Source organism: Asterias amurensis, chromosome 7 (genome assembly GCF_032118995.1).
Source record: "Asterias amurensis chromosome 7, ASM3211899v1".
In the NCBI taxonomy this organism is placed as follows: domain Eukaryota; kingdom Metazoa; phylum Echinodermata; class Asteroidea; order Forcipulatida; family Asteriidae; genus Asterias; species Asterias amurensis.
This window is the reverse complement of record NC_092654.1, coordinates 15289032-15310387: the sequence shown is the minus strand read 5'-3', so window position 1 is coordinate 15310387 and position 21356 is coordinate 15289032. Positions and strand designations below refer to the sequence as shown.

The window sequence follows — 21356 nt, the reverse complement described above, 5'->3', positions numbered from 1 at the left end:
CCTTTCTAGCGCCTTCGTAATGCACCAACATTTTTGTAATTAAACTTTGCTTAACTAGTGAAAATCTCACAAGACTTACTTTAAAACGCTACGTATTTCCCAGTGCAACAGGAGATTCTGCACCCCCCCCCCTCCCCTCTATTGAATCAACCTTCTAAATCTGGATAAATTTTCTCAATGTCCTATTTAAAGCCAAACGAGAAGAGAAGATGATGAAGGAATTTCAGTTATAGAAAATGGGAGAAAAACCCCAGAGAATTATTCCAGGTCAAATATGGGCTGCGAAAACCCAATCCACATAGTTCCCCGGTGGGATTCAAACCAGGGTCCTAGAGGTAGAAGGCGAGGCAATACACCACTACACCAACTTCTCGGCCAGCCCATGGTAATTTTTCATAGGATAGCTTTTATCTATGACATGGTCGGTCAAAACCAGATGTTTATGGAATACTGTATCATTACGAAAAAGGAAAATGTAATCATAATAATAGATGTTAAATTTGCATCGGAGATAAAGAATATTAATTTTGGTTTTTACCCATAAAAACCAAAATATAGGATTCGAACTGCCTCTAGCTACCGGGCAACCTCGGAAGTCTAGTTGGTCAGACACTGCTCTAGAATTGCAAGGGTCGGGGGTTCGAATCCTACCCGAGTAACATGCCTGTGGTATTTTTTCACAGGACTCAGGAAAGTACTGAGAAAACGTAATCATTATACATGGTGAAATGTAGCTTTATTACCAACCCGTTAAATATAGCGTATACAATTAATTTTTCATGAATCAACCTGTTTAAAGTGGACATACATCAATTTGCAAAAATGTTAAAAAAAATTCACAAGACTCTGGCAAGTGCTGAGTATACAGTGCTTAAAACACATCAGTATGGATTAAACAAAAATTAATAATTTGCGTAAAGAAATACAAAAAAAAGTAAAAACACCTCTGCTATGGAATGACATTATTGTTTTACAATGATAAAAGATAAAACAAAAATATAGGAGGAAGATGATACCTTTGAAAACTCATTGTTATAAAATCATCATAGCTAAAATAAATTGATGGTGCAACTGTGAAAATCCCTGCAATACTGGAGTCGAATCTTAACTTCAATTACTGAACTCAATTCATCTTCACAAACAAAGAATTAACTCCTGATCCTTGTAATTGAACAAAGGTGGGCAAGTTCTTTTTATACAAATTAATTCCCAAATTCTAAAGATCCTACGTATTTTACTTGCATTGCTTTCACTTATCGGGAGAAAAATATTTGAAGGGTGCAAAGAAATATATGCACTTACACTTCTTGCTTCTTCCCTAAATGATTTTGCATAATATGGAAAATTTGTGAGGGAGACCAACATGGAGTGATCTTTATAGTTTATTTCTTTCTTTTGATGCACTTAGAAGGCTTTTGCATTAGGCGCTTTACAAATATCTTCATTTCATACTATGATTTTTCAAGGCTTATATGGAACTATTAAAATATACCACCTGTTCCAAAAATTATTTCCAGTATAAGAAATAACATCAACAGTGTTTGAACCACCTCAGCCCAATAATACCTTCTAGCTAAACCAAAGACATCACCAAACTATGTTCCTAAAACCATGGAGGTAGAAATAGCCTCCATGCTACAACCAAGCCCCATAACCTTGACGATAAATTTAACTCACCACCGTGACCTAGAACATTGATTTATAACCCGAGAACAATTCAAACCTTTTTCCCCCAAAGGGAAGGGAAACCCACTCCCGAGTTTCAAGTCCAAAAAATGTCACATCTTAGTAGAGCTACAGGCTGGGAAAGATTAGCTTTAACACACCAACAAGACCTCGAACTTTGACCTTTTGCACCCAAACATTCCCAAATTTATCTTCTTCAAGGGCAGCCGCCCAAAACCCAAGTAACCCAAGTCCAAATGTCACTTCTGGAGTTGAATCGAAAACTGACTGGACACCAGGGCGGATGGCCAAAGAAGGCATTGATTATTTACACCTTCAGCCTTTTGACCTGAGAGGTACACAAAAATGTAACTTACATTACTAGAAATTAATATCAATATCAAAAATAGTTCCACTCTATCAAAGAGGTCAAAATTTATACATCATGAGAACACACGTTGTTTATCTATTTTAATCATTATACTACTTACGAGAATACTAGTCTAATAAGCTCAAAAAATATATGATTCTTCTTCTCCAAGATGATAAGTCATGGTTTGTCGTCTTCAAGATTGGATGTAAAGTATTCGACCTTGGAATCTGTCTGGAAAAGGTCAAATGTCAAGTACCATGTACTTCATCCACCTTTCCACGCATTTATTTTATTCAATATTTAGAAATAATAGTTATCACAATAAGAGGTTTTTCGTTGCCTGATTTGTACTTGAAAATACTTGATTTTTAATTGTTTGTAGCTCTGCTGTCACTGCTGTCACAATATCTTGGAAACCTTTCTTATGGTTTCACCTGCCGATGGCTCTCATCCTTTCTTCTTATTACGACTGGATTTAAGAATTCTTCTGAGGGGTTCTCACAATGACCTGCAGAAAAAGAAAGCATTTGAATGGTCAACAAATTAAAACTAGAAGGTCGGCAGAAAGATGGCTGTTCTTTTCTTTGAAAGGGAAGGTACATGTTTGGTAATCACGCTTAAAATGAATGGTAATCAAAACTTTTGGTTAGAAGCCTGTGGCAGCTTTCGATTGTATATTTACATAGAGCTATATATGTATTGACTAGAGCGCTAACTTGCTCTGCGTTTTGAAGCCACCCTGGGCGTAGACATGTTTGATGTGTTGCGTACTACATGTACAGAACTATTTTAATGTCAAGAGAACACATTGCTGCGATTTTTGTTTACATTTGGCATGTGCGCTTACGTATGCGACTGCCCATTCGCGTACGTCCATGCTACGAAGTTTGACTTGATTCATGTACATGACGTACTAAAAAAAAGTATACGCGCCTTGTAAACATTACACACATGACGCTCCCAGTTTGTACACTCATCAGCACATTGTGCGTTAACATTTGCTGCATTTTTGGTTTGATGACACATAGAAAAGAACAAACGCACTATCATGCAAATAGCCGTACAATTGCCATACAAAGTTTCACGCTTTTGTATTTGTTTGTACATAAACATGGATGCGCCCACACTGCTTCAAAACCTTAGTGTGTGTATAACGGGGTGTTAGCACTCTGGTCAATATATATAGCTCTATGTATAAAAAGCATTTTGAGAAACATTTCACTTCGAAACATTTCACTTAGTTGCTAAATCTTAATTTGTGCAACTCATAATGATATACATTAAACCAATGGTAAGACTGTAGGACATGCAATCACAAGGTTGTGGGTTCGAATCCTACCAAGCATATCAATGATTTCACAATGACTAAAATAAGTAATGCGGTCTAGTTACTGAATCACAATTTCTTGATTAATGATAGATAGACGTTAAACCAATGTTTGTATATGAGAGTTTGGCTGTTGCCAGCTTTGTGTTTATATCCTCTTCTAGGAGTCTGCCAAATTCCCTGCACATGACGATTATTACAGGCACTGGACTCTATTGGTTATTACTCATAATAATTGTTAGCGTAAAAAAACTTACTTGGTAAGCTATTGATAGTATAAAACATTGTGAGAAACAGCTCTCTCTGAAGTGAACAGTTTTTGAGAAAGAGGTATTTTCTCACTCAATTATTAAAAGACTTCAGGCCTACAGCTTTTTATTAGCCATCTGAAAGCACACAAATTTGTGAATCCAAACGTTCACAGATTTGTTATTTTATGAATTATATATTGGGATACACCAAGTGAGAATACTAGTCTTTGACAATTACCAATAAGTGTCCAGGGGTCGATTTCACAATGAGTTAGGACTAGTCCTAACTTAGGACTAGTCCTAGGAGATATACAAAATGCATGGATAGTCCTAATGCCTTTAATACAGACAGACAAGGATCTCAGGGTGTGGTCGATAATTATCACTTACTGATTTGGTTTCCAAGTAGGAGTCCAAGGCAGCTTCTCCCTTCTCTCTCCCAGTGCCAGACATCTTATACCCACCGAATGGGACTGCTATGTCAAATACGTCATAACAGTTGATCCTTTAGCAAATTAAAGATGAGAACCATTCATTACCATTATTAATTAACTGGCTGGAAATACTATGGTCAGAAGATTGCTAAAAATATTAATAATTCATATATTCATTGATATACATGTAGAGCAAATTCCAATAGAGTTTTGTTCAAATGCGCTGAACAATAAAATATTAATCACAAATACAAGAAATATACTCTATAAAACTATATACCCAAACGTGCTATTACACACATTAAAATGATTAAAGGTTTAACAGCAATAAAATTACTTTAAAAATGAACAATTAAAATTGTTGTGCATTTTTTCTCTCCAAGAACTCAAAATGCAATTAATTCAAGTAGTGACCTAAACCTGCTTACTTTCCTTAACGTAAAACCTGTTGTTTATTTCCAACAACTGAAATTACATACTTTACATACATACACACATACATAAAACATAATTTGTTATACCGCCATCCTATCGAGATCACAGCGGTTTGTGATAATACAAACTGGAGCAAGATAAATACAAACCAATATGAAAATATATACAAACAGCAAACAATCAATAAGGGAAAAAGGCATGTTTTCTATTTTTTCATAAAAACATTCAATGACAGAGTGTACATGTAGGTGGGAGATTTGTTCCATAATGTTGGTGCAACAAAGGAAAATGATCTGTTGATAATGATAAATCGTAATACAAATTCTAGAAGAATAGCTAATGAAGGCAATGTTTAAAGGACACACAGAACAACTACATGTACATATATAAGCAACACTGGAAGAACATAGTCAAAGTGGCAAACGAAATCTGAAAACCCGTTTAAAGGGACATGTTGCATTGGATCGGATAGTTGGTCAATGAAAAGCGTTTGAATCCGTTTGTTATGAAATGCATATGGTTAGAGAGTTGTTTTAAAAGTATGCCTCAAAATTGCGTGTTTTTTTTTTCACTTCGCGAACTAACACGGTCGGCCATTTTGTTCTCGACATGCAAGGAAAACCGTATAATTTCGAGGCACATTTGTGTGGATCATTATATTCTACATTCTAAACAACTTTCTAACCATATATGCATTTGATAACAAACAGCTTTAAACGCTTTTTGTAGACCAACTCGACCGACCCAAGGCAACGTGTCCCTTTAACAACACTATCAATTGTAAAGTACATGTATACTCACCAGACAGTTCCGGCCCTGACCCCGTTAGCAATATGAAGAGCTTTCTCAATATCTTTGGTCATTACACCAGCTGCTAGTCCATAACTTGTCTTATTAGCTCGCTCGATGGCTTCATCCAACTTCTTGAAGCGAAGCAGCTGCTGCACTGGACCGAAAATCTACCAAAAAAATTGACAAAAATTGACATTTTGATTGGTTCATTGTGTTATCGTTTAACTTTTGCTGTGCTTTTTGATGTACTTGTATTTGTTGAGGTCAAATAAATAATAATAATAATAATAACAAATTATAAGAAATAAATACAAAGATATTGTCAAATTAGGGTGACTGCCAACATGGGGCTAAATAGCTAAAATAGTAGAGCGCCGGCACGTTAATCTGAGGTCGTTGGTTTAAGTCCCACTCTAGTCAATGTTCTTTGTTCAACCCAAAATCACTTATAGTGTACCCAGTCAGTTTCCCAGTTGTGGTTTATAACATTTTGAAATAAATACTCCTGAATTGTTTTGACAGGACCAAAGAACTTCCTTTTAAATGAGAAATAAGGACCAAGGGAGATTACAAGTGCTCGATTACATGTGTGTTAGCACTGTATACTCGGTGCTTCTCTGTGATAACCATTGACCTTTGCATCAAGAGCAGTGTCTTACCAACTAGACCACCGAGATTGCCCGGTAGCTAGAGGCAGTTCGAATCCTATATTTGTATGTATTAATTTTATATTTTTTTAGGTTGAACATCTTTTACAAAAATTGAAAGAGCAAGAGCTACCTCCTCCTTAGCGATGCGCATATCATCTTGAACATCTCCAAAGACAGTGGGCTGAATGAAATAACCACGGTCACCGGCACGTTCACCACCGGCCAGAAGTGTAGCTCCCTCCTTCTTGCCACTTTCAATTAGTCCCAGAATTCTGGTGAACTGTTCCTCATCAATCTGGGTGGAAATGTCAAACAGGGTTTTAATAGAAGAGTACATGTCATACAAATAGCATACAGATAGCATAAAAACAGCATACAGATCGCAAACAAATAGCATACAGATAGCATACAAACAGCATACAGATCGCAAACAAATAGCATACAGATAGCATACAAATAGCATTCAGATAGCAATACAGGTTGCATACAAATAGCATACAAATAGCATACAGGTTGCATACAAATAGCATACATATAACATACAAATAGCAAACAAATACATAGCATACAAATAGCATACAAAAAGCATACAGATAGCATACAAACATTGTCACAAGGAGTAAATGACATACAAATAGCATACATTATAGTTTCTAACAACATCACACGAAGTATAATAGCGTTCATTTGGCTACAGTCTCTACCAATATAACTAGAAGTAAATATCATACAATACAGTTCTTACAAATATCACAAGGAGTACATGTAAATAGCAAAGGCCTATAATAACAGCTATTACCAATATCACAAGGAGCAATAACGTATATTACAGTTCCTACCAAAATATCACAAGGAGTAAAAAGCATACATTACAGTATCTACCAATATCACAAGGCGCAAATGTATACATAGCAGTTGACTGCAAGTTTACACAGACAGTTTTAGGATTTTAAACTCACAATACATTGTAGAGCCAAGGTAATTATACCATAAATGAAAACAACAAACACCAAGAAAACAGCTGATTTGACCCCACACAACAAGCACAGTGTGTAGAGAACATTTACACAACATGCTTGTTTAAGACAGGCCAATCGAATAAGAACACTGGACTCAAGCTCTGATGTTTCTGATCAGCAGAGTGTGGGTTTGAGTCCCAGTTGTGACACTTGTGACCTTAAGCAAGACACTGAGCAGAAATACCGAGTGCTTTGATATGCCCAAATAGGGTGTGATAAAGTGCTGTTTAAGTATCTAGTATTATTAATTCTGTAAGTCTCCCTAACTAACCTGCGGGCCTTGTTCGTTGCTCTCATTAAATGGGTCTCCAACAGTTCGTTTCTTAGCTCGTTCAGCTGCGAGTTCCACAAAATCATCATAGATGTCATCTTCGACGAACGTGCGTGATCCAGCAGTGCAGCACTGACCCATGTTGAAGAACAGTCCAAAGTGGCTCTGCTCCACGGCTTCCTCCACTGAACAGGAAAGAATGCATCAATATTATACTATTTCAATTCAATTCAATTAACAGTTATTTCCAAATTGGTCAAAAATGAAGACAAATTAATTAAGTAAAATTTGTTTAAAGCCATTATACACTTTCGGTACAGAAACAAAAAATCCACAGATTTACAAATAACTTACAGGGTTTACAGAAGGTAATGGTGAAAGACTTCTCTTGAAACATTATTCCATGAAATGCTTTACTTTTTGAGAAAACATTAAAACAATATCAATTCTCGATAGCGAGAATTACGGATTTATTTTAAACACATGTCATGACACGGCGAAACGTGCGGAAACAAGGGTGGGTTTTGCCGTTATTTTCTCCCGACTCCGATGACCGATTGAGCCTAAATTTTCACAGGTTTGTTATACGTAGAAGTTGTGATACACGAAGTGTGGGCCTTGGACAATACTGTTTACCGAAAGTGTCCAATGGCTTAAAGTCAAAGACAGTCAAGAACAGACCAAGAAAATATGTCATGAAAATGTTTATTATTTTTTTTTTATGTATTGGATACGGAGCAAACCAATATAGGGGCACTTACAGAAGCCAAGGTGATCTGAGCATGATTATCTCAACATTGAGATAAACTTCACTTTAATGGCAAGGCAAACTTTTCCATTTATCAGTCAATCTGTCAAATATCGTAGTTAATAATCAGTTTGAGTGATAAATGGCAAAGTTGGTCGTAACCATAGAGTTGTATAAGAACTAGAGGGCGCACTGGTGATGCTACCTGCACAAATGCGACGGGACCGCAAGAAAACACGTGCACCATTCTGCACACGCGATCCAGTTTTGTCAACTTACAAAATGGCCGCACAAACACACGCTAAGCAATGCCTGTTTGTTCAACTTAGAAAATGGCCGCCTGCGCGCATGCCGGGGCGCGTATATACGCCAGTGCGCCCTCTAGTTCTTATATACAACTCTATGGTCGTAACGCTACTTAGAAACCCTTTGCAGATCATTTCATAGAAGTCTGGGTACTTTTTGTAGGACACAAAACACAATGACCACAGATTTACATTAAACTCACACAGTTGAAAGATATGATAGAAAGCTTCTCATAAAATGTTACTTGCTGAGGTGCTGTAGTTTTTAAACAAATCACGAAATTTTCAACTCAGGAGAAAACATTTTTTTAAGCATGTAAAGCGTATTTTCGTGACATTGTCATTTTTCAAAAACTACAGCAACTCAGCAAGTAATAATTTAAGGTAAGCTTTCTACTCTCATTATCTTCAAACGGTGTAAGTTTAATGTAAATCCATGACACAGTGGTTTGTTTCCTTCAAAGTAAATCCTTGAAACAACGATGTCGTCTTTGTGTAAAGATTATCATCTCAGTCATGATATTCCAATATTTTCAAAACCAACATCAATACTGCAGTGTTGTCTTCAATATCGTATCTTAACGATATTATATTTATATTATATTTATTGGTTTATTTCATAAAAACATTACAAAGGAATGAACAGTATGACAACCGATATGGTTGAATTGCACTAGAACATGTACAGTATAAAAATTTCTTTAAAAAGAGTTAAAAGGTTCAACAGTTATTTTAAAATATTATCGTGAAATGGTCCAGGCTTAAATTACAGTAATAACTCTTTGCGCTAAGGTTTGCGCCACTACTTTGTTATCCGACAGTTGGTACTTACAGTCACAATCCTTCAAGATGATATTGGGACTCTTTCCTCCCAACTCCAAAGTGACTTTCTTCAGGTTAGAACGACCAGCGGCTTGCTGAATCATGTGACCAACCTTGATGCATTAAAACAGATCAATCGTTAATTACACATTTGTTGACATTTGTTTGGGATTGACAACCAGCAATGATTGAGTGTTTTGCACTGGTGAAAGTTTGATGTTCATAAGTCATATTGGAAGTTTAATTCTGCAGATGACTGAGAAAATATATCATTGGGGGTAATCCTAGTGGTTAATCCTAGTGGCAATAATGCAACACTGATGCCATATTTTATTGCTTACAACTTGTAAAAAGAAGGAAAAGAAATGCATCAACATATCAACATTTATATTAAGTGTTTACCTCTGTAGATCCAGTAAAAGCTACTTTATCTACATCCATGTGTTCAGCAATGGCTGCTCCTGCTGTGGGTCCGTAACCAGGCAAAATGTTCAACACACCTGGTGGGTAGCCAGCCTAAAAATCACACATTGTAAATAAAATAAAAAAATCATAAAAATCCAAGCCTTGAATTGTTATCTTGAACGGGCACAGACATTCTTCTCCTCTAGTAAAGGCCACTTCTATGAGGAAAGTTTCAATTTGTATTGGAACTTTGCAAAGGGCATCACAGCAAAAACACAGGGCACCAAGGCAATTGGATCGAATCACAGGCCTGACACTTCCTGGAGGCAACGACGGCGAATATCCTGAAAACATTGCTCTGTGATTTTCACTTCTTTTTTTTTCTTTAAAAAACTTGACGACTAATGATACTGAAACTTCTACAGATAAATTAGATTACATACATCTTCATTCACAGTAAGTAGGGATTCATGTCATGGTCAAAAACTTGATCTACAAAAGGTATCAAAACCCTTTAAAGACACTGGACACTATTGGTAATTGTCAAAGACCAGTTCTTCTCACTTCTGTATCTCAACATATGAATGAAATAACAAACCTGCGAAAATTTGAGCTCAATCAGTCATCAAAGTTGCGAGATAATAATGAAAGAAAAATCACCCCTGTCACACGAAGATGTGTGCTTTCAGATGCTTGATTTCGAGACCTCAAATTCTAAATCTGAGATCTTGAAATCAAATTCGCCGAAAATTACTTCTTTCTTGAAAACTACGTCACTTCAGAAGGAGCTGTTTCTCACAATGTTATATACTATCAACAGCTCCCCATTACTCGTTACCAAGTAAGGTTTTATGCTAATAATTGTTTTGAGTAATTACCAATCATGTCCACTGCCTTTAAACAAACAAATATTGAGGAATCTACAAACTCACCTCCACAGCTAGTTGGGCAATGTAGAGAGCAGTTAGTGGGGTTTGTTCAGCTACCTTCATTACTACAGTGTTCCCTGTAGCCAGGGCTGGACCAAGCTTCCATGCTAACATCAACAGAGGAAAGTTCCACTACAAAAGCAAAAAGATCAATCAATTTGATTAAACTCAAATCAATTCAATTTAAAAAATTTAGTTGTTCATCATACGTGTATGAAATCACATGAAATTTGTTTTCCATTTAAAATCAAAACCAAACATATCACCTTTGCTTTAACGGATTCAGGAACTTCTTGTAACACATAACACAGTGTCCACTGATTTAAATTAAACTTACACCGTTTGAAGATACTGATAGTAGAAAGCTTACTTTAAAATATTACTAGCTGAGGTGCTGTAGTTTTGGAGAAATTATTAAAACAATGTCACGAAAATACGTTTTGCAAGCTAAAATAACTTTCTTCTTTCGAGTCAAAAAACATTTTTGTGACTTGTTTTACTAATTTCTCAAAAATTACAGCACCTCGCCATCTCAGCTTTTTACCATCATTATTTTCAAACTGTGTGAGTTTAATGTAAGTCTGTGGAAATTGTGTTTTGTGTCCTACAAAAAGTATCCAGACCCTTTATAAAGTCAATTGCATTCTAAATTAAGTCATGCTTCATTGGCTCAGAACCATTCAAGGTGAACACAGAATTTGGCTAGTGGAACTAATGTATTGATTCAGCATTGGGAAAAAAATACTACTTCTGCTGGTTTGAAATTATCGTGCATTTTAACCTCATATATTTCTACAGGTTCCCTGTTGCAGATAACAATGATACAATTTAATTTAAACCCCTGGACACCTTTGGTAGTTGTCAAAGACCAGTATTCTCACTTGGTGTACATGTATCTCAACAGATGCAAAAAATCACAAATCTGTGGAAATTTTAACTCAATTGGTCATCGAAGTTGCGAGAGAATAATGGAAAAAAAAACACCCTTGTCACACAAGTTGTGTGCTTTCAGATGCTTGATTTTGAGACCTCAGCTGAGGTCTCAAAATCAATTCAAATATTTCAGTGAGAAATTACTTCTTTCTAAAAAACTACAATACTTCACAGGGAGCTGTTTCTAACAATGTTTTATACTATCAACAGCTCTCCATTGCTCATTATCAAGTAAGTTTTTACGCTAACAATTGTTTTTAGTAATTACCAATAGTGTCCAGTGCCTTTAACCTGACAGTGATAGTAACAGCACAGGGCTTAAAGTTAACACTGGATCGCCTGCCCTATGCTAGTGATTTTAGGGTTGGGGTCAGTAAACTCATGTTTTTACCAAAACACAGTAGTTGACAACAATAAAAAATAATACAATAATCGGTTTTATATAGCACTTAACACACCTGAAGGGCGTCCCTAAGCGCTACCAACTTTGGTCACTGGGCCATTTAATGCATTCCTTAAACCATTTCAGCTCCCTGGGGAGTATACAGCCTTTTCAACAAATATACGCTACTTAGCTAAATCAATCACAAGAACCATATACCCCTTAGATGGAGTTAAGCAATTACAGTTAAGTGTCTTGCTCAAGGACACAAGTGTCATGAACAGGACTCAAACCCACACTCTGCTGAACAGAAACAACGGAGCTTGAGTGCGGTGCTCTGATCCACTTGGCCACCACACTTCCCCACATTTAAACATACATTTTGGAAGGTCAACAAACAAAATGGAAAATTGTCAACTTACTGGAATAATCTGTCCACAAACACCGATTGGTTCTTGACGTGTATAGCAGAAGAAATCCCCATCTAAAAACATTGAACAAATGGAACATTTTACCAAATGTATACTCCCAACTATTGATGTTGAATAACTTCCTGCGTTCTTTTCAAAGCGAAGCACACCTTTGGTAACGGTCAAAAACCAGTATTCTAACTAGGTGTATCCCAAAAAAAGCATCAAATAACAAATCTGTGATAATTTGGACTCAACTGGTTATCGAAGTTGCAAGAGATAAATGAAGGGGAATAAAACACCAAACTTGAGTGCTTTAAGTTGCGTAATAATTTTGTTTTTATTCTATTGATTCAGTGTTTTGCTGAGACGGCTCTCCCCAGGAGAAATAATTATTAATAACATGAACTTCTATAGTACATTGCGATCTACTTTCATCATAAAAAAGAAAACTTACCAACGGGAATGGTCTTTCCTTCGATTTTGTCAGCCCAACCAGCATAGTACCTAAAAATAACAAAATAAATCATTATAAGATTTGATCTTAATTCAAACCATCATTGCCCTTATTCATGTAGTCTTGATTAGCAACGTTCTTCCTTTTGTTAACCATATGGCAACACAAACTACAGTTTATCCCCTATTTGTATCACACAAACATCATGGCCCAATTTCAATTTCATTGAGCTGCCTAAGCACAAAAAGCAGCTAAACACAACGAAATTATGGTTACCAAAATGAGGTTACCAGTCAAAATAGCATGTCACAAGTACAATACGTCACTGGGATGGTATCCTGCTCAATCTTGCTGAGCAGAAAATTGCTAAGCAATATTTTCTGTTTTAAGCAGCTTTATGAAACTGTAACCACATTACTTCAAAGTGAAACGTTTCTCAAAATGCTTTATATTTTCATAAACTGTATCTGAAAACCTAAACCAAAACGCAATCAGCCGATCTTTTGTTTACAGCAAAATTTAAGGACAATGTGTTTACATGCTGAAAATTGTTTCACTATTTTCTTCTTACACGACAAAGTCAGCCAAAAATTTGCACCGGTTTGTTATTTAAAGTACATGTGGTTGATCATAGCATAAACACTGTTTGTGACTATTTTGTCAGTTGTACCAATCATGTATCAAACCTTTAAATAAAACGTGATGGAATGTTAAGATGAAAGACATAAAATGTTGATTAATGTAGTAATTATCAGTTGTGAAATGTGTATGATGGCCCCGTGTACATGTATACAGTTTACTGCACTTCATATTTAGCACCTAAACTTTTTTTAAATACATATAGTTTTAAAATGTTGTGGTTATTTCCGCAAAGTTGAATATGACATGTACATTTTTCTTCCTTTATCCTGGGGTTTTATTGTTGCAAGCCAACCTTCCACTCTAGTGGGTACAGTATTATTGTTGTTAAATGTGTTGAATTAGTGGGATTCAACAGGGAATTGTTTGTAAAAAATTTAAAAAACAGGCAGGCTATATTCACTTCCTGTGCTTTGGTCTTGAGAACATTTGAATTCAAATTTGAAGCTGGACCGCAGTCCAGTGATTTTAGCCTTGGGCCCCTGACAAGTCCGCCAGTCTTGTGTTTTTCAATTGAATAATAACACCTCACTGTGTATAATATCTAAAAATATGATGCTCAAATAATGATGACTTTAAGTCAGGTACTGGTAGGCCCTAATACACTTCCGTTGAGTATCAAACTGTACCAACCAACGACACATCATTTTAAACTCTCTAGAAAAATTGTTTTAAGGACGATTTTTGGTCTTGTAAAATAAATTCTGGTCCAAGAAACAGCTTGGAACTGTATGCCCAATTTGAGCCATGGATTGTAGCTTACCTCAGACATTTAATAACCATCTGTAAATCTACTGCTATAGATATAGAATATGGTTTCCCATTGTCCAAAGTCTCCAAGCTCTGTAACACAAAAACATAAATATGGTTAAAGGCAAAGTAGACCTTTGGTTTTTGGGACTGTTTGATCAATAAAACTTTGTGAATTTTTTTTTAAAAGGTGGTTGCATTTTAGAGATATTATATAGGAACAAATCTGGAGTGGTTATGTCCAACTAGGAAGAAGAATCCCCCGTAGGAATAAACACAATCTGAGAAGCTTTATAGTAGTAATTGTTCGCTTCTCATATTCAAACTTATATTTTTTTTATAAGCAGATTACCTCGACATGAAATATTTCTCAAAATGCTTTGTTCTATTGAAAGCTGGTGCAGGCTTCTAACCAAGCGTATCTATTGCCATTAATTGTAAAAGTGATTACCAAATGTATACCTTCCCTTTAAAGGGTCTATGTAACTTTTGTAGGACAAAAAACACGATGTCCACAGATTTAAACTAAACTTACACAATTTGAAGATAATGATAGTAGAAAGCTTCCCTGAAAATACTACGTGCTGAGGTGCTGTAGTTTTTGGGAAATGAGTAAAACAATGTCATGAAAATAATTTTCGTCTCATGAGACGAAAATTATTTTAATCATGTACAAACGTATTTTCATGACATTGTTTTACTCATTTCTCAAAAACTACAGCACCTCAGTAAGTAAGATTTGAAGGGAAGCTTTCCACTATCATTATCTTCAAACCCTGCAGGTTTAATGTAAATCTATGGACATTTTGAAAAAGTACCCAAATCCTTTAAGTGTAATTAATGTAATGAATCTTTTGCTAAGACAAACTAATGTCAGGAGTGCCTTTTGAAATGAAACAATTATCTGATGAAAAATGCTTTTACCAAAAGAATTTCTGAAAGCTCAACGAAAATAAGCAGTTACCAGAAACAGTGTGTGAGACAGGTTTTTGGGGTCTAAAAAGTCAGATAAGACGCGTCTTATCCGCAGGAAAATACGGTACATATCTTGAAGTTATTTTTCTCAAAAGCCTTCATTCTATATTCAATTAAAAGATTTTAGTCTTTCATTTAAAAAAAGAATTTTTTTGGTTTGTTATGTTTCAAAGATTTTCATTTTTCAACAGGAATCCGCCATTGTGGAACCAAGCCTAGCAAAGCCAACGACTCGGAAAATGCTTTGGTGTGAACAGCCAATTCATTGCGGTTTACAATAACCAAAGAACTGTGTCTGGCCGGGGTGCCCAAAAGACCCCCCAGTGTTTGAAAATACTTTAATCTGAATGTTTGCTCATATTCAATGATTTATGCAATGGGCATACAAACTCACAAGTACAACTGAGCAAGTTTCAGCACTGCATTGAAGGTTTTTTTTCATAATAGGGCCTACACTTTGAGGTTTTTTTCATAATAAAAAAGTAGGGCCTGTACTTGTCTCAATTGTTTGCATTGATTTGAACACTTTTAATTACTGCTAATTAATATTAATATTTAAAATATAGAGCGGCATCATTTATACAAGGAATTTTAATCATTGAATCTGAACATTCACAGACCTTAAAGTTCGCTCTTGAAGGGGCACAGCAATTTCCATCAGGTAAGGGGCACTTCCATCAGGACAATTTGTATTGGAACTTTGCAAAGGGCACTACAGCAAAAAGCACAGGGCACCACGGCAATAAACCCTTCCCATGAAATATGCTAATTACATTCACGCATGCGTACAGACCCTGTTAGTTGGCAAACGCCATAGAGTTGTGCACTAAGCAATCGCGTCTGCGTCACGCACCCATTAGCCGTGTACAACACAGCGCAATGTTCCCTTACTTTGCCAACCAAAACGTTAGTGCGCACGCGTTTGTGCAATTTACATATTTCATGGGAAGGGTCTATTGCTGTGGGTGCCACGGGAATTTTACAACATTTTTTTTTTTTCAATGGAAGTGACCAGTGCAAAATAAAAACAGCTTTGCCCTCTCAAACATGAAATTCCAGCAGGCCTAGCATTTATTGTGAAACCTACAGCCAAATAGTTTTGGTCCCTCTCGATCAAGTCAGCCAGTTTGCTCAGTAGACGTCCCCTTGTTGAAGCGTCCATTGTCCGCCATGGTGAACCAAATGCAAAGGCTGACCTCGCTGCCTGCACTGCTAGCTCAACATCTGCCTGTTCAATAAAAAACGAGTCAAGCATAATAATAAAGAACTTATTTTGACCCACAATGTCTGACCATGAAATGCACATTCTTAGTCACAGATCAGGAGGCTTGGTTCAGAGGTTGATTTGACAAATCATAATTTCAAAGAATTCATTTCAGAGCATAATAAGTAGAAATGAATGTTTTACACCCGCGCCTGTCTGAATCGTCACTCCATATAATCCAAAATCATTGATAAAGGCCAGTCAGTTTTCAAGTTCTTTGCCTTTGTAGGATTTGAGGCATTGCGTGATTTGGTTCGCGGTAACACAATGTTTGTATTTACTCACCAGGTAGAGTTTGTTCTAAAGAACACTGCCTTGCTATACTACCTAGTTTCCTCTATGTGTTACATGTACATATACATGTACATGTAAACCAAAAACATTTTAGCACACACACAGTACACACTACCATACAGGGCTCTGTAGGTGTTGCATTTGGGAACTTTTTACTCCAAATCCAAGAAATTACATGATAGCAACCTTCCTTTATGTTACCATCATTTGAAAGATTGGACCTTCTTTTCAACGATAGTAAGCTTGAGTATGGAAGATGAACATGGACAAAACCAATGGCCTTGGTGTTTTTTGTGTGTGTTATATTGGTTGACCTTAGTTGCTATTTGGGCCTAAGCAGAGTCTGAGTGCACGGACCAAAGAGGGCATCGGAGTTTGAAGGGTCAAATGTAAAGGATTGGTAGGAACCAAAACACTTATTTAATTGTAGTCTGAAAGATTACAGATTATGATGTTTAAACTAGAACTGTTTTTTTTGTGAAATATTTCCCTCCGAAATGAAGTGAATAATTCAGGAAAACTGTATCTACAAACCTAAAAAAAAAATATTTAAAAAATGAAAGAAAAAATACCCTGGTATTTCAAGACTTCGATGACCTCAAAATCTAATTCTGAGGTCTCAAAATCAAATTAGTGGAAAATTACTTCTTTCTCCAAAACTATGTTACACATGTACTTCAGAGGGAGCCGTTTCTCATAATATTTTATACTATCAACAGCTCCCCATTACTGGTTACCAAGTAAATTATTTTGAATGATTACCAATAGTGTCTAGTGCCTTTTTAAGTTATTATCCAAGTGTCACTTGGTGATTTGTATATTATTGTATTTTGCCCATCTGGACAGGCAGGGCGGACGATGCTATTAAAGAGTATTAAAGTCATTATACACTTTCGGTAAACAGTATTGTCCAAGTCCCACACTTCGTGTATCACAACTTATATATAAAATAACAATCTTGTGGAAATTTAGGCTCAATCAGTCATCGGAGTCGGGAGAAAATAACGGGAAAACCCACTCCTGTTTTCGCGCGTTTCGCCGTGTCATGACATGTGTTTATAACAACTCCGTAATTCTCGTTAACGAGAATTTATATTGTTTTACCGTTTTCTCAAAAAGTAAAGCATTTCATGGACTAATATTTCAAGAGAAGTCTTTCACCATTACCTTCTGTACACCCTGTAAATTATTTGTAAATCTGTGAACTTTTTTTTTTTTTTCTGTACCGAAAGGGTCCAATGGCTTTAAGTGAGTGAAATTGAGGTTTTTTTTTTATAATTATATTCATTTTAATAATAAGTCTACTTATTGTTCAAGTCCTATAGGATTTGAAATTTTTAATTTAAAACTAAGACGAGAAGTTTTTATATATATCTGGTTTATTTATTCACTGCACTGGCGGCCAAGCAGGCCAACAAAGTATGTACAAGTAAAAAATAGCTGATATAGGCCTATGTAATAAAAAATACATACAAAAATGTTATTGTTTTAAAATTAATTGCAAGAATAACCAAACAAAAAAAAACAAGTTAAAAAGTTTAATTGAACATAAAATGGCGGTCAGGCAGTACAAAAGGAACACATTACAAGTAAAACTGGTACATAGGAAACAAATAATACAATGGTTGTGAATATCTCTTTTTGAGTAGTGTTGGCTCTGAAAAGAACTGGTTGTTAACCATTCAATGTTTCAATCAGTATGCTCAATTTTAATAACCTTTTTTTGTTGCTTTTTACCCCATTGTGTTCTTATGTAAAAGCACTTTGCGACTGAGCATAAAGGCTGAGTTATAGTCGGTCGCGCGATGGTCCGTGATGAAAATTTTGATGCGTGACCATAAAAAGACATCGTTTTTAGGGCTCATTGATGACTATAAACTGTTTTTTTGTTTTTACGATCGCGCGCCAAGATTTCCATCGCGTGACCTTAGCGGGACTGACTATAAATCGGCCTTTAAGCGCTTTTTAAAACTTGTTATTATAATTATTATTTACTGACCTTGTCCGCCTCTGCCACATCACATATTATCTCTTCAGTGGCAGGGTTGATGGTAGGGAACGTTTTACCACTTACAGCATTATGCCACTCGTTGTTGATGAAGATCTAATACAAAATAAATTACAAAATAGAATAAGCTGACATTATTCAGGGGTCGAAATTGCCACTAGCCCGGGACTACCAGATTTACAGCCGGGCTACTGATTTTTCCAGTTTGATAGCCCGATGGGCTAGTGGAAAAACAATGCAAAAAATCATCATTACAACCAACAAAGAACTGTGCTATGGTGTATTGTAAAGTTTAAGCCATGACTCGAGACATAATGTGTCTTTCAGGCTACCAAAATCTCATCAGGGCTACTAAAAATTATTGGTTACTAGCCCTGCTGACTACCATGAAACTACACTTAATTTCGACCCCTGATTATTGTAAACTGGCTGCATACCAACCAAAAGGACCTTTGGTATTGACTAAGCTTGAGCGATATCGATTTATTTTATTCACGATATATCGCCAACAATATATCGCGATATTCGATATAATCGCGATTAATTAAATTTGACATCTAAATCATCAGTCTTCAAACTCCAAGTGAAAGTTGTAGAAGAGACAGACATATCATAAGAGAGGTGTTCTAATGACATTCTTCTGGTTTTACTCCAAACCTATGGGGTGCAAGATGTCTCAGCTAGCAAATACATCGCGATATTTAATCGATATCGCGATATATCGATATTTCGATTAAAACCAAATCCATCCGATATCGAAATCGTTTCCAAAGTAATATCGCGTTATTCGATAATATCGTGATATCGCCCAAGCTTAGTATTGACCCATTTCACCTGACGCCATCATCAGAAAAAATCTTGAATGCGCCATACTGGTGGGCAAGTTCACTGTGCGTTTTTATATAAACACATCAACAAAGTAAGTCCCCCCCCCTAAACAATCGCCATAACATCGTAAGGTAAAATGTTTTACCAATGCAACTAGGTAGGAAATAATTCTATGACATGTTTCCTAAGGGTTGTGTGAAAATCAAAGATGTCCATGAATTCAAAGCTGAATGAGCTCAAATGGAAGAAAAAACTGCTCTTCTCAAAAGTCACAAAGATTGCGTTGTCTTGCGCCGTCAAAAAAAATTGGTTTATTGTAAATCACATTGCATTAACAAAAATACTAGCTAACAGTAGCTATCTCTATGCTAAGTGATAACTCATTGTTGAGATAAATCTATACAAAATAAAACATACAAAAAGTTCCTTTATTAAAATTCAGAAAATCTGAGTCAAAAAATACAGAAATGCACACTCAGAAAAGTCTCTAATTTAAAATCAAATAAAGTAGATAATACCAAGTTTGATATAAAAACATGTGTGCATAATGATCAGTTAAACCCAAATGGTCACTACACTTGCTGATAAATAAAACCATGAATCAGCTGTTTAAAAAGAAACCTCTTGTTAACGTCAGTAAGCCCCCCCCCCCCCCCCCCGCCCCATTCCCCTCCCCTCCCACATAAACACGCAAGCTAAACTTTACCACCACATCAAAACCTGTGCAATGTGACAAATGTCCACAATGTGGTAAACTTTTATAGCTCCATTAATATGGAGCTGGTGTAGGATGCCTAGCCCGGCGGCCTTGGCTGGTACTGGTAGGACGCCATTCAGGAATTCTCATTCACTTATTCAGTGCCCCGGCCATAATAGACATGGTCCACAAACAGTAACAGTTAACGGTAGCACATAACCCCTCAAGCCTGGACCTGACCTTACCTTATTAAAATGTACTTCAGGTTTCGTCTGTGGAACACTGGAGAGACAGCGGATCCACGCCGAATTCTTTCCCGCAACAAACAGGCGGTTGGCTGCTCGCAACATTGCGGACGACGAAGGGTCTCGATGGGAAAGGTGACAGCCAAAAACTCGAGGGCAAAGACTGTTTTTTGAGTGTGGATGAGTTGTTTTGTGCGCCTTTCTTCGATCCTGTACCACACACAACAAACCGTGAACGACGTACAGTGTGAGACGACAGCAGTACTACCCTCAAGAGGTAAAAAGCATGGGGGTGTTTTTGTTGTGCAGCGACGAACGCAATGAACTGAAAGGACGCCCTCACGTGACGTACTCTTTCTAACCAAACGGGCTTTATTCCCATCAATAGTATAATAATTTACCCTCTCTCGTAGCTAGAATGTATACTTCTTGATTGTGAGAAGCATTAAATATATACTACATAGTGAAATTATTGGTGATTTCCACCATGTGTTAATCTTTTTGGGCGTTCATCAGTGGCTTTTCATTCAGAGGCAAAAGGCCCCCGCGCGCCCTTAATTTCGAGAACTCTCAAATCTGAGGTATCGAAATCAAATTTATGGAAAATTACTTCTTTCTCGAAAACAACGTCACTTCAGAAGGGGCCGTTTCTTACAATAGTACTATCAACCATGGAGGAATAAATTCCTCCATGTATCAACCTCTCCCCATTTATTTTGAGTACCTATGTTAATTTAGCCTTGACTCAAGGCTGTTGGCGTAGTGTGCCCCAGACCGGCGCGGCGGCACGATTCGTCAGTCTGCACGCTGTGCATACACACGAACAACGTACATGTACATTGTATTACAGTACAGCGAGAACAGTATAGCGAAGTCGTGAGTACGGTCGTGTCTTTTTACTTCAACCTCGCACACGTGGCTCAATTAAAAAGTACTTAGGCCGTGTCCGAAACGGCGACTTCGGCTACAGCATTTAAATTTGACACTGCCGTCCGCGACAGACGTTTGCTATACAACTACAGTTCTAAACTGAACAGAAGTTCGATCT

At 36.6% G+C, this 21356-nt stretch overlaps 1 protein-coding gene across 1 annotated transcript; it reads right to left on the bottom strand.

Moving 5' to 3' along the window:
* Window positions 1-714: 714 nt before the first annotated feature.
* Window positions 715-20588, bottom strand: LOC139939583 (aldehyde dehydrogenase, mitochondrial-like). Its single transcript, XM_071935592.1, has 14 exons — window positions 20309-20588; window positions 18530-18634; window positions 16060-16200; window positions 14011-14090; window positions 12609-12658; window positions 12164-12225; window positions 10430-10558; window positions 9495-9608; window positions 9103-9205; window positions 7218-7402; window positions 6058-6222; window positions 5287-5444; window positions 4007-4121; window positions 715-2546 (listed from the first exon to the last, which is right to left on the bottom strand). Exons 1-14 carry the CDS (start codon window positions 20411-20413, stop codon window positions 2514-2516), a joined length of 1545 nt encoding a protein of 514 aa, XP_071791693.1. The 5' UTR covers window positions 20414-20588; the 3' UTR covers window positions 715-2513.
* Between the last annotated feature and the right edge of the window lie 768 nt (window positions 20589-21356).